This window comes from Dermacentor andersoni, chromosome 5 (genome assembly GCF_023375885.2).
Source record: "Dermacentor andersoni chromosome 5, qqDerAnde1_hic_scaffold, whole genome shotgun sequence".
NCBI classification, from domain to species: domain Eukaryota; kingdom Metazoa; phylum Arthropoda; class Arachnida; order Ixodida; family Ixodidae; genus Dermacentor; species Dermacentor andersoni.
In genome coordinates, this window is record NC_092818.1 from 155437145 (window position 1) to 155451700 (window position 14556).

Here is a 14556-nt window from a genome sequence, read left to right on the forward strand (position 1 = left end):
TTGTTTATCCTAATAAATTACCATTCTGAACTACCGAAAGAGCCGTTGTTACCCAGAAGAGAAGGCTGGTAATCCAGAAAAGATGCACAAATAAAAGACGGATAGCCGTGCCTACCTTGAAATCCCCTCGCCAGTTCACCATGGCAGCACGGACATTTTCGGCGTCTGATCTACCTTAGTTAATTTTTTATTATTATTTATAAGGATGCACTACATTGTATTCTAAAAAATCCGAAAACTGAACTTGGCAAGTCTCAATAACTTTTACTGTAGCCACAAAAGCCCGAACACAATAAAGATACTTTGAAATCTATGACATGACATTGACGTACATCGGCGCTGTGGCAGTCTTTTTCTCCCCACAGCCTTTTCCCCATGCAGTGCTGTCGAGGTGTCCTCCTATGAGAGACAGTTACGGCGCTGCCACTTATCTCTTCTTCCCGTTCAAAATCACTACTCTCCCTCTGTGGCAGCGGTGTGAAATTTGACTAATAGAACTTCGGCCTTTTATCTTCTGTTCCAGTAATAAGCCTCTAGTGCGAAATTAACGGGCTCAGAGTTCTCAAGAAATACTTTATCCCTCTAAACTGCTTAAGTATTTAGCTTTAGTGTCTCTTAAGAGGAAGCTTTAGTTTGGGCCCAACTCCGATACAACCTATTCAAATACATGTAAAACATAGAAACGCTTTTCTGAAATAACCACTCGGTCGATATTAATTAAATTTGAAGCATCTGAGAAAGAATGTTAAATTATAGCGACTGTTGAAGGGGAATTTTCATTGAGGGCCCAAATGTTTTAAAAGGAGCTTTCAAAAATTGGTAAAATAAGAAAGTGGAAGCACGAAGTTTACAAATTCGTGGGTCTGCACTAAGAACAGATATCACAGTTCTGTAAACTGCATCCGTTAGAGCATCCAGAGCGGAAAAATTCGATTTATCAATTTGCGTCTTACGTGAATCAGTTACATTGTTTGGAAGAATTTTGCAAAAGTCGTACTCACATAATAATGGTATAATCGAGAAGCATATGTAATACATTACCTTTGTCCGCTTTAGATGTACTATTAGATACAATTTAAAGAATTGTAATACGTTTTTTCATTGCCGAGTTACAGAGTTCTAAACTTCAGTGTTTTGTTTTCTAAAAATTGGGGAAATTCAACAATTTTCATACAAAACTGACGGCATAAATCAACATTTTGCTACCAACAGTCACTCGATTTTAACTTTTTCCTTTAAATGCAACAAATATAATCAAATTTGGTACAGTGGCTGCCGAGAAAAACTATTCCTTCTTTCTTATGTATTGAAGCAACAGCCCCCGAGCTAAATCTTCCTCTTAAGTTAATTCCGACAAGTAAATGAAACTCGTGAACAATGTTTCTTTTTTCTATTAAGTTACAGAGATAGCGTCCGGAGAGCACGGGGAGCTTAGCAGACAGCTAGCAAGGTCCTTTAAACCTGGCATCCTTATTGACAACGGCAAGAACAACTTTGACCATCCACAACTTACACAATATGGTGGAAGAGTGATGACAGATGCAGTAAGTCAGTTAAACTGCAGTTTATAGCGCCAGACAAGCTGGTAACTCTTTGAACTAAAGAAATATGTAGTAATTCTTGTTACACCGTGGCATACAATACTTCGTAATGCGTTAAATACTTTTTCTTTTATTATTGTTCAAAGCTCCTAAGGTTCTGAAGCTCCTGAGGTTCTGAAAGGTTCTGCTCTGTCTTTGTGCTTAATTGGTTCTGCTGCACGTTATTTGCTCATGAGGTGGATGCTCGGTAAAGTGCTGGCTTTGTAATTGGATGTGAACTCAATCACTCTTATGTTCTAGCGTTTCAGTGAGCCTTAAGGTATACGCGAGACGGTAAGAAGCGGGTCCGTAACCTTCTTGAATCGCTGCCTTTTGGCCCAGAATTGTCAATTTCTGAAATTCCATGACGTCTATCGCTTAAAGTGTTGATGCTCTTTTCTGCAGTGTACGTATTAACCTCATTATAATAAGTACATCGCAGTTCGTTATGGCAAAACCTAATTTATAAAATCTAAAGCACGTTATGTCGCTGTTCTTATCGAAATTTGTCTAGAACAATGCTTGTCAACTACCTTGGTGTACGGCCTTTTTTTTTTTTCAGGAAAGACAAGGGAGTGAGGAGGTTGTCACCTCCCAGCGCTTTCTGCTTTGCTCATATCGTGCGCAACTTTTTTGTGCGAAATTTGGACCTGATAGTTTCAAATATATTTTAGACCGTGGAATGCCCGACAACACGTTAAAGAACTCCGAGACTCGGTGTTCAGTTAATAAACTGCGTGTGTGCTAGATAATCGCTCGGCACAAATATATATACGAATCCCAATATCTAATTACAAAGTAAATGAATTTGAAGTTATTTTTTGTTGTATTTGCCATGAGCGAAGGTGACGGAAGATAGAAAAAGAAACGATACACCGCAGTGCGGAATAGAACCCACAACCTTGCATGATGGGTGATGGGCTCTAAAGTAAGCTGAGAAAGCAACAAATGCCCAGGAAATGTATAGTTTCTCCAATTGTTGTTAGTAAAGCTTAGGTTGCAAACTCAGTGACATTTCTTAGTAACCTTAACAAAGAAATTATAATATAGTTAAGGTATGTTCGCGTTCAATCTGAGCTGCAACACGGTGTCCGTGGTGGAAGGGGCTCTAAGATTGAATGATGGCACAAGCATAAACAAAATTGTTTTACTAAATACCTGTAATTAGAACTGTGTAAAGTTCTCCAATTTTTCGTTTGTCTGCGCTGCCGTGCAATCTTCGGGCTCCTTCGACCCCGGTCACCGTGTTGCAGCTCAAACTGAACGCGATTGTACATATTGCGCCAGTGTCTTATAACAACATATTCAACTGCTATTACCACAAAAGACCACTTGGCCAATAATGGCAGAATTAGGTCTCTGTGCACATTTTCATAGTATCATTATTTTTACACGGCTGTTCAAGAAGTAAAAATGGTAGTTTTTCTTCATAGAAAATCATTGTCATTGTTTCAGGAAAAGCAACAAGAACGTGACATGTACAAAATAAACGCAAGCGCTTTTCTGCAGTTCGGCGTACTCTTGAAACGGTGCTTCTTTTGCTTATTCAGAAATAAGGTAAGTTTGACAATTAACATGGTATGCATATTTTCTGTTGGTGGAACTTGATGTATATAGTTTTCTCAGCGAGCATTAACACTGCTGTAGCTTTCTTTATTAATTTCAACAATATGAGTAATTTGCAAGCCAAGAAACCTTTTGAGCAAGGTCAGAGATGATAAGCCAAACGTTTTAACAGAAGAAAAAATACATAGAACAGCATTAAACATCCGCAGACTCACTAGGAAAAGTTGTTTTAATAGCTCTCAGTGCAATCCATGCCAGGTCTCTAAGCCCTCCCTCTCCCCCCTCATTATAAGAAAGCTTGCATAAAAATGCACGAAATATCATTTAGATATTTACGTTTAGAAATATAGCAGGAGTTGCTATCGCACTGAAGGTCATAGACATACGAGACCACACATTATGTACATTGCATAACATTTTAACACGAAACTAATCAGGTGTGAGCCTTAGAATAACGGCGTGGGCGTTTTTAAATAGCTTCATAGCTGTGTTTCCTAGCCAGCGTTGGCAGGCAGTCACTGTCGGAGGAAGCTATCCTCGGCCCATGGCCTGACACTGCCACTTTGCCTTTACCAAAGCCTATGCCTTCCGCATAGGGATGACCGACACCCCAACCTGTGACCACTGCGGCCATGAAGAATCAATTGGCCATATTTTGTGCGCCTGCCCGCAGTGCGGTCCACAGAGGGAATGCCTTCGCCATGAACTTGACCAAGTGGATGACCAACCGCTATCGGAAAAAAGTATTTTACAACATCGAAGTGAGCTAACGTCACAGAAGGCCGTGCAAGCGCTATTGCGCTTTTTGCGATCTACCGGCCTTTGCGAACGCCTTTAACTGGAACGCCTTTTGTGCGTGTGTGTGTCTCCATGTGTGCGTGTTCCTTTTTTTCTTTTTGTAGCGTTTTCCTCTCTGTCATCTTTCTAACCCCTATCCCCCATCCCCAGTGTAGAGTAGCAAATCGGAAACTCATATCTGGTTAACCTCCCTGCCTTTCCTCTTCATTCTCTCTCTCTCAATGCGTGCAACAAAAGTGTTGAAGTTCCTGCAGGACACCAAGCTCAACTAGCGGCTCTAGCAAGGCAACTGTCTCATATACATAAGCACTCACCACTTATCGTCATCACCCATCCCAGTACTTTCACTCTCCTTCCTTCTTCCCCAGTGCAGAGTAGCAGACTAGAGCACACTATCTCAGGTCGACCTCTCCGTCTCTCCTGCCAATAAATTCTAGTCTATTCGTAGGTGTGCCCTATATGCTATACAAACACAATAAATCATCCAGAAGACTGAACTGTTATGGCTTGTATCCATGTACACTTGTATGAAGCTTAAGAGATAACATTTTAACAGCCATGTAAATTCTAACATGTTTTCTTTATTTCCTTTTCTATACTAGGTTGCGTCGCAGCTTCGCATCTTGGCGTACTTGTTCTTTTCTGCTCTCCTAACCATGATGTACTACGGAATCGGGAACAGAGCCACCCGTGTAATGAATAATGCCGCCATGTTTGTCGTGGCCCTGGCAATCATCCTTTTCCAGTCCATTATGCCGACCGTATTGATATGTAAGTATACACACCTCGGGGTCTGATATTCATGACATAGTGTTTTGTCGTTAATGTTCTGAGTAATCTAGCACCACTTTATTATAAAATACGTTCAGCGCGTATTTCATTTCATTTAGTCCCTACAGAGCTCAGTGTCTTACTGAGGGAACATCGGAACTGTTGGTACAGCCCAAGCATGTACTACGTCGCTAGAATCATCACTGAGATGCCTTTTACGGTAAGAACGTCACCGAAATTTGCTCAATTTAATATTTTCGCGTCGTAAAAAACACTTTATTGACATTCCTTAAAATTTCCGAACTCTAAATGCAAACCTTATATTGAAACTTAGAAGCTGGCCAACTTACGCCTGAGGCAAGGAAAAGCTCGATTAGATGAATGGAAACTTCTGTTCCTACTTCAACGTAGATTTTATAACGGGGACAGCGGAGATTTTATAATGGACACAATTTCTAATGGTTAAACTATACTTAAGCACAGTCACCGAAAGAAGACGCGTATAGATTCAGTTATTCACGCCCAACTGAAGCCATGGATGTTCGGGCTAGGGGCTGCTTTTTATTCGAGCATGATAGCTTTGGTATTGGTGATTTTAATGAGGGTCGACCACGCGGGCTTAGACTCATAGCAAAAGAGTTTTATATAAAGCAGCCTTGGGTGTCTGTTGATAGGCGAGTCTACTGAGATAGGCTGTGTATTTATGTGTGACTGATTTATTCTGATGACATTGGCAATGTTGACAACTGTTGTGTGGTCGGCCCCTCAAAAATGATCCAATAAGCAAACGATGATAACATGAGGTGGTATGAAAAACGAACGAAGGGTCCGGCAATAAAGCACGTTTTGAAAGCATGCTTAAACAATAGCAGTTAGTATAGAGACGAAAAATAGCGCATGAATTAATCTGTAACCCACACAGAATGCTACGACATATCAATACACAAGGATGTAGAAGTGTTAATACATAGACACAGTGCCACTTTCAGTAGAGAGAGAGAGAGAAATGGTGCATAGAAAGGGCAGGCAGGTTAGGCAGTTCCGGTTGGCTACCCTGCACGAGGGGAAGGAGCAAGGGGATAAAGAGACATAGAGATTGGAAAGGGGGAGAAAGAGATATAGAGAGCCGAGCGCAAACAAACCGCGTGATATATAGAGTGGTAACGGGCGGCGTTCTTAATGTCTGTAATGAAGGCCCGTAGACGGCAGGACCCAGCCGCCGCGATTGTTTAGTAGCTATCGTGTTGGGCTGCTAAGCACGAGGTCGCGGAATCAAGCCCCGGCCACGGCGGCCGCATTTCGATTAGGGCGAAATGCGAAAACGCCCTTGTACTTAGATTTAGGTGCACGTTAAGAAACCCCAGATAGTAAAAATTTCAGGAGTCCTCTAATACAGCGTGTCTCATAGTCAGATCCTGGTTTTTGCACGTAAAACCCCTCAATTTAATTTTAAGACCGCGGGAACCTTGGTAGGGCGAATAAAGCATTTAGCGCGTAGTTCCCTTTATAGCACTGGCCTAGAGTGTTTAGTTCTGATAGTGGATTATCGTCCAAATTATCCATCACTATACACGCCACTTGCGCTATAACGCGGGCATACAGATATATAACGTGTATGAGCGTCTCATCACAGTACATAGAATGTGTCCCACTTGTGGACCTTAGAGGTCATTAACACCTTCAAAGGTGATCATTGTAATGATGCGTTAGCCTGTGTTCCAAGCAACATTTCTATGCCCATAGGATGATCAAAGGTCATCAATGGTGCCTACAAAGCTCATCTTTTATGTACGAAGTTAGGAAAGATTAATAGAATATGTTGTACATTCTCCGATGCATGGCCGCATGTGCCAAGTACATTCCTGCACTAAAATTTACAGCTTGAAAAGGTTGCCATCAATATGGGCAAGTCATGATATAGACTGGCTGGCTACCCGAATAAGTAACAGATACACTTATTTACTATACGCTTAGTTAACAGTATAGGAGTGCGTACGGAGTCATAGAAAAAAAATGTTTTGCAATTGACGGGACAATAAATTTGCTTAGTTGCTCCAAATGAACTTACGAAGAGACACACAGCTCAGAGTAGCTACTCCGATGAATAAATCGAACGGTGGCGGGCGTGCCACTGTTGGACAACACTGTTAAGCGCAACTATTATGTCAACACGACAAAGCTTCCCTCCATATAAATTGACAGTCCTATCTAAGCATAGCCGTTTTATTTAATTACCAGCAATAAAATAAATTGAGATACTCACAGTAAATTGGCCAAGAAACGTAGGTGAACTAGTAGGCCTGCAAACAGGTTAGATGTAGTCTAGCTACACTCATGTAGGTTACATACCGTAACATAAAGCAAACAGTCCCAAAGTTTAGGATACGCCGAATGAAACGGCAGTTCTAACTCTGCGCTATCGAAAGCCAGTCGTACGACGGAGTTTGTAGGTACCAAAGTACAACAAGAGGTTTTCTTATAACACCTACGGCTATGTAGTTTTCCGTAATTGAGGAAAGTCGTGATGTCGTAACGAAAAGGCGCCAGGTTTAACCCATACGTTGCAGTAACTAGGACAGAGCGGGCTTTGTTGAGAGGGCAGGAAAACAGATGGCACCAGAGAAGCTTCGCTCATACAAAAACACTCGTGCAGTCTAGACATATACGGGCAACATTCGCACTTGGGAATTTGTTGCAACAGCTGGGTGCTATACAAGCTCTAGGAGTGGTTGCGTCTTTGTAGATGTGTTTCAGTGACCGCAACATGCTATAGTACCGTAGGAGGGAAGTATGAAGGATGTTGTGTACCTATCAAAAGCTTTTAAGGGTGGTGTCAGCTGTGATAGCATGCTGCTGTCGCTATAAATGAGTTAAAGGCTAGAGCAATCGCTCAAGTGATGTCTGCTGATTTTCTTATTCTTATCTTATGCTCAACGATGTAAAAAAAATTCTCGCTTAACACTACAGGTTTACGTCCCTAAACCCGACGCTACTCTCTGCGACTACTGTCAAAATTATGTTATCTTGCGTTTTTCAATTTTCGTTGATGGCACAGTGACCTGCACCATTGGCGCATATTTAACAGCTTTTCATCAAACGATATCTATTTTAGGTCAGCGCAAGTTTTTTTATTTCTTTTTTTTTCGCGTTTCTTTTCTGTTCCTCGCAGGTTGGCGGGCCTCTGATCATGATGTGCATCCTGCATTGGTCCACCGCCCAGCCGCCCGAGTTCCATCGCATCGCCGCCGTCGTCCTGCTAGCCGTGCAGACATGCGCCACGAGCCAGGCCATCGCGCTTGTCGTCTCAGCTGCCAGCAGCATGCAGGTGATCCTCAGATATACGCTCTCGAGTACGCAGCGACACAGTGTAGACAGAGCTGTGCAGACGCGCTCTGCACGCTTGCAGGCGAAAGGTAGGGGCTGCCTCGAATCCGGACTGTAATGGATCTCTCCCCGAATGTAAACCTATAGCTTGGAATGTTTCCCGCGCTCGCTGGTTGCGTTCTTCCTTCAAGGACGCGAACGTGTAAGCTGACTACGATGCGGAATCGAGAACAAAAAGCGACGAAATCTGACACCTTCCGGTGGGTGATTCATGACGGACATAAAAATGTGTTCAAATATCATACACAGGAATGCACGCTTTTTGTGAAACTGTTTCCTTCGAGCCTCTTGGCACTAACTAGCTTTTATCTTTTTTTTATATTTTCAAAAAATAAGAAAGGTGTAGCTGCCAAGTTTTATAGGAAATACTTCTCTTTCCTCATGCGCAGCGTCGCTTCAAAAGGCCCTAACCAAGCTTACTTATAGCCTCCAAATTCTCCGTACCCCCCTGCTTATCCTGTAATCCACCGAAGTAAATGAAAATATTATGAACTCACACAGTCAGAAATCGAGGCTTTGCACGTCTGTCAACGCGCACTTGACAGGCTAAATTCACAGGCACGCTCCGTGAAGTGAGTGAAGCGTGTTGTCTCACTCAGCACGATATAATTTTCTCGGGGGTTCTGAAAGAGGATTATTAGACTTAGCGTTTTAGCTACCGCTATTTCAAAACCAAGGACGACAAGCAAATTTTCTTGCGCCGGCCTCCTGTCGCAGTCACTTGATAAAATAATGGCACAATCGTAAAGTGCTTAAATTAGAGACAAGGAAAACCGTAATGTGTGAGTTGCTGAGAGGTTCCCCGGAGGAGCTCAAGCTAAGGGGAATGGGAGAAGCACAGCAATGCAAGGTGTGCTCTAGAAGACAAGAATTGAGCCCGTATCCTCAAGCGAACAGAAAATTGGGTGAGTTTCCTAGAACGATCCTCCACTGGACACTCCACCTCGATTCAAGAAAGTAGATAGCAGCGCCAGGCCTAGACAGAAGTGGTCACTGCGCTTTATGATCATCCATGGCAATTCTTGAGAAGTGCCGTGTCTTTATTCGAGGATCGTTTAAGAATCAATACGGAGATGACACCGCGTATTCTTGAACGTACACAATGACACATACCGGAGTATCTGTGTGCCTTACTCAGTCCTTGTGCTGTCGCAAGCCCTTTGCACAGCATGAACTACCAATTCTTCTATGCAACACTTGTGGAGAAGGAAATGGAAAGAAAAGAAAGTGTGCGTGCAGTTGTCTAAGGTAAAACACATTCGGACTATGTGCAGGTACAGTGTGCATACAAGTCTCGTGCACTATACGATGTCACGTGCACTTGGCAAATGCCACTATAGAGTCTTGAGTTCACTATTTGTTAAGAATGTCATGAAGCCGATTTATGGTGTGCAGTGCAGTTTAAACGTTGGTTGAAGCAGTGCCGGCCTTGTTGGTCCCTGACCACCGTGAAGAAGTACGGCAGCGTGCATTCTTCAGGACTCCACAGTACAAGCTACAACTCCGGCCGGGGAAATTCTGCGCACATGACCCCTTCATCTTGAAAGAAATACAAGTTCCTTTCTTGGCCTTCTGAACGGCGAGTGCATATATTCAAGCATAGCTTACGGGAACGTACAGTTGACAACAACTTTCACGCAGCAAATAATTTCAGAATTTCATTCTCAGATGTTAATGAATTGGCCAGTTAATCATTTCCAAGCACTCAAAGTAAAACATAATAACAGGAGAAAGCATAACAGCGTTGTACATGTAAATATAGACCCTTTTCGCAGACCGCCCTTCATATACAGACCCTTTCGCCCGCCGCCCTTCGCGGTGCAGTGCCTTTCCATGAATTTAAAGAAGTTAGCTCATCCGCCAGCGTTGTATCACTAACCTTGAAAGAAATTCAACACCGGAGTTAACGTGGGCGTGAGTGAACACCACTCGTTACAAAGTGAGTAGCGCCGCTTCCTAGCATAGTAACTTTCTCGCTCGTTATTACACACATTCACCCCAACTCACACCGAAACTTGCACCCACTCTATCGCACCCGTACTAAGAACAGTGAATAGGCGCACTCTTGAATTCGCCGAAGCATGGGTGACAGCTACTACACCGACAACACATGAATATCCGGAGCTTAACGCGACGTTAAGCTCCGAATTAAGCGAGTGACTAGCGCTAATACATCTTGGCTACACGCTATTACAGAGTAGACGACATCTACGTTCCAAAGCCTAGCGCGCGGCAAGAACAAATCAACCACAATTCAGCATGCCCGCAAGCGAAAAAAAAAAAAACAATTATATAGGGGCCTCACCGAGGCAGGTTACTGAATCAGAAACCTCACAAGCCGCTGCTTCAAAGTGATTGGCTTATAAAGAAAGAAAAGCAAGAGACACCGATCCTGATTTAATTGAGAACAAAGTTTTGAGAGCTTGGAATGTATTTCTAGCAACGCTTCTAGTACAAGTACCTAATACGCTGCTCGCGCCGTTTGGTCAAGGCGTAATGAGCTCCGAAAGCGCTGACATGTCCTCTGAAGGAGCTGCCAAAACATCGTGCCGTCCACCCGGTCACCGTCTACGATATCCGACAAAACAGAGGTCTGCTGAGCCGCAGCGGCATGTGCATACCTAAATTAAACATGGAGGCAACGGAGGCAGCTAAGGCAAGCAATGAACGCGTTATCACGTGATCGAACATGGTTCGAACATCACGTGATCCACGGCATCACCCTGAAAGGAGCTTACAAAGCCGACATGAGGCTACTTTCAAACACCGCATAGCATTCCTAATATTTGCCACTATAAAAGATTTATTCCTTCCGGCAAGTAAATGTAGCTAAGAAAATTTAGATGCACACCAGTATGTCTATTGTAATACAAAGGTTATTTCTTTACTCAAAGCGCTGCTCAAATATAATTATACACATCAGCGCCAATCTCCTATGCACCAAGTGTCGCAGTTTGGGAATCGTCACACTTTAGTATATATGGGTCATGCGTTTAAGGACAGCAGTACGCCCATGTATGTGTTCAACTGTGAGAAAAAAAGTAGGAGTGGCATCGCACTTAGCCAGATTAATCCATGTAAACGAATATAAGCATTCAAATGAATGTCATTCATGTGGACTAAATAACCACTGTGACAGCTCTAGCGTATCCTTGGTGAAAGTCTAATCGCAGAATAAGCATCGTTACGCGGCTCTTATTCTTCCTCTTTATCGGCAAGAAATGTAGGAACTTAACCCTTTACTGCACCTTGTTGCATTTACGCAACATTGTGATGAACGGCGTTAAAAACCGAAGCAAAGTCAGTTTGGAGCTGCCTGTACACGTTGTTGCATATCCGCAACATTGGTCTGTAAAACGCGGCACCTTGTGCTGCAATCTGTGCTAATTCTTCGCATCTTCTACCTAAACAAACGTGGCGGAGGCTGCGCGCGCCCGCGAGCAGTGATATAGGTAAGTTTTACAAATTGTAAATGTATTTCTCCATAAGACAAAGCGCAAAAAAAATTCTTACGCTATGCTCCACGTCCTTCTGACTCTGCAGGTTCAAAAAAACATTGTAATTTCGGAATAGTTTGTTCCTGCCGACAGAACGTTGCTATGTTGCACAAATGCAACAACGTGTACATGGTTTATTTTCTTCCGAATAGTGAAATGGCTCCGAAACGCTGGTATGGCCCAGCAATTCCTCCTGATAGTGAAGGCAGTGACTATTCAATTAGTCACGACAGCCACGAGTGTAAGTCCGTTTCGATTCAATATGTGCACAAGATGTTCTCTAGTCGAATTTCCTTTTTTCGTTTCAAAAGTACGCTGCGCCTCCGCACGTTGTCGTGTCACGTCGTCACGGGTACAGCTTTACGTCTGTGCTTCGATGTTCTACATTTTGACAATAACCCGAAAACACTGCATTGTTTCCTGGCTGGGCGGGAATCTGCATGACGTACTGCACGAAGTGTGGGAACCACCTGTGCTGCACAAGCATGTACAAGTGGTTCTCTTTGTTCCACTCTAAATCATAGGTGCACCAATGATTGTCTCGTGCAAATAAGCATCTGAGTATGAATCGCACTAAATCTATCTTTTACTTTCAACTTATTCTTTATTTGCACATTGTTGCAAATATGCAACATACCCTTTTTCTGCAAATTGAAACCACACACATTCGCTAAAGTAAGTTTCCATGGGAGTACAGGTACTGTTATGCTTCCCTACAACTCCATGAATAATATTTTGAGGAAGCAAAAAATTGTGCAGTAAAGGGTTAAGCTACCGAAGTGGATCGCTGCCCCCCCCCCCCCCCAAAAAAAAAAAAAAGATTAGTTAAGAAAAGCAAAAGAAAGTGAAGTAAAATTACAGAGCAATGTAAAAACAACTTTATAAAGAAGTTACAAAGCAGTATTAAAGCAACTCCATGGATAACGGCGAAAGCTATGAAAGAAAATGAGGGAATGTAGAAGATTACAGAACAAAGACTGTCGACCACAGCATTTACAGAGCACTCCTCAGCCAAAGCGCGAAGTGAGCAACAATTCGGCAACGCCGTCCTGCAATGTTCGATTGCCTCCTGAGAAATACAAGCAAGATGCCGGTATGAAAACTTACAGACAGCGCGTGCATGCAAAGTGAGCACTGTGTGATCGGTTCATTCTAAGCGCTAATCCCTTTGCACGTACAATATCTTCATTCTTCTAACGCGATTCGAATAATAAATGGGAAGCCATCGTATGTGTATTGTTATTTTCGCATAAACACTTCACTAAAGTAGGTGTCACTGCGACCCACCATCTTTTCTTTGAAATAAAAATAAAGGAAGCTGATATGCATTAGAGTAGAGTTCAGGGTCGCCAATCAGCTTCTGGAGTCGGTGAAGGAGTACGTTTACCTAGGTCAATTACTCAGAGGGGACCCTGATCATGAGAAGGAAATTTAAAGAAGAATAAAAATGGGTTGGTAGTGGTGGTGGAGAACATTTATTACCAATATATAACGACAGAGAAGTGGAGTCGGCCTTAAGGGCCGGTCCCTTGCAATATCCAGGAGGGTTCCCTAGTCTGGGACCCTCAGATACTGACTGGAAGCTTATCATTGTCACTAAAAAGGAAGGAGTACAAGCAATTTATTCTACATGTGCTGGTATACGGGGCAGAAACTTGCAGACTGACAAAGAAGCTCGAAAACAAGTTAAAGACCGCGCGAAGAGCGATGGAACGAAGAATGTTAGGCGCAAAGTTAAGAGACTGGAAGATAGCGGTGTGGGTCAGAGAGCAAACAGGAATAGCCGATATTCTAATGACCTTAAGAGAAAGAAATGGAGCTGGGCAGGTCATGTAATGCGTAGGTTAGATAACCGGCGAACAATTATGGTTACAGAATGGGCGCCAAGAGCAGGGAAGCGCAGTCGAAAACGGCAGAAGGCTAGGTTGGGTGATGAAATTAAGAAATTCGCAGGCGTTAGCTGGAATCGGTTAGTGCAGGGCAGTGGTAATTGGAGATGGCAGGGAGAGGCCTTCGTCCTGCAGCGGACATAAAATAGGATGATGATTATGAAAAAATAGGTGAGTCAGTTTATCTTCATAGCAGAAACGGCGCACAAAAAACGGCAACAAAAAACAGCTGTCCTGAGGCCCTATAACCTGAAACTATTCCAATATGTTTTTGTTCCATTCCCCTGACGTCAAATTTGCGCAACCGCCGACGCAAGCATCAGGAGGTCACCCGCAGGGTTGTCTGGACAGACCAATCGAACGCTCTCCTCGTTCATAGGAGGTCACTTTTGTTTACTTGAAAAACGAATAACGTTGCCTAGACTAAGCGGCTTGTCTGATCTAATTGGCTGACAAGAGGCGAGGAGCACGCTTAAGTGGAGAGAGATTCGATGGGGCCGAGCCACTGCACTGAAGATGGATAACCGGATGAAGAGGGTGGTGCCAGCGACTGCAATTGGTCCGCTTTCCCTTACTTAGCTTGCGGTGGCTGGTCGAAAATCGCGGCGGCATGCAACAGAAGTTTAAGAATGACTCTAAAACGGATCTTCAGCAAAGAAGAGTTGGGAAAAAGAGATCGTAAACGTACCGAAAGTGTTCAAAACGTTACACGGCCACGCAAAAAGTTTTATAATACGGAAATCAATCCATGCTCTCCGGCAGGTGCGAGTAGCCAGTGCCTGCGTGATCGGCGGCAGCCATCTTTAATTCCTTTCGGAGCGGGGCAGCCTGCGGCTATTCAGAAGAAAATCCTAATTTTGTTCGGCATATTAATGCATCTTTAACGCGTACACGTCCCTTTGAAGGGTGAGTTTTTGCGGTATTGTGACGTCGCATGACAGGCAGGTAAGTGGGCGCAGCCCGAAAACTTTTGACCAATAGCCGAGGGCTAATGGCGAAAAGGCGTCGAATCAAAAGAAACTATTTTTCGTTTGTTCAGTCAAATCATGCATAACCAGTATGTACGCGTCG

At 43.3% G+C, this 14556-nt stretch overlaps 2 protein-coding genes across 3 annotated transcripts in view; one reads left to right on the forward strand and one right to left on the reverse strand.

Annotated features, from left to right (window-relative positions):
- The window catches only part of LOC126531431 (uncharacterized), a 146503-nt gene that overhangs the window by 67242 nt on the left and 64705 nt on the right, over nt 1-14556 (reverse strand). The window lies entirely within an intron of this gene.
- LOC126531427 (ATP-binding cassette sub-family G member 1-like) overlaps nt 1-14556 on the forward strand; it is a 33244-nt gene that overhangs the window by 13510 nt on the left and 5178 nt on the right. Inside the window, exons 8-12 of the mRNA XM_050178946.3 lie at nt 1399-1544; nt 3036-3137; nt 4547-4715; nt 4835-4935; nt 7885-8040. Coding sequence (XP_050034903.2) covers nt 1399-1544; nt 3036-3137; nt 4547-4715; nt 4835-4935; nt 7885-8040 — 674 coding nt within the window. The remainder of the gene's footprint in view (nt 1-1398; nt 1545-3035; nt 3138-4546; nt 4716-4834; nt 4936-7884; nt 8041-14556) is intronic.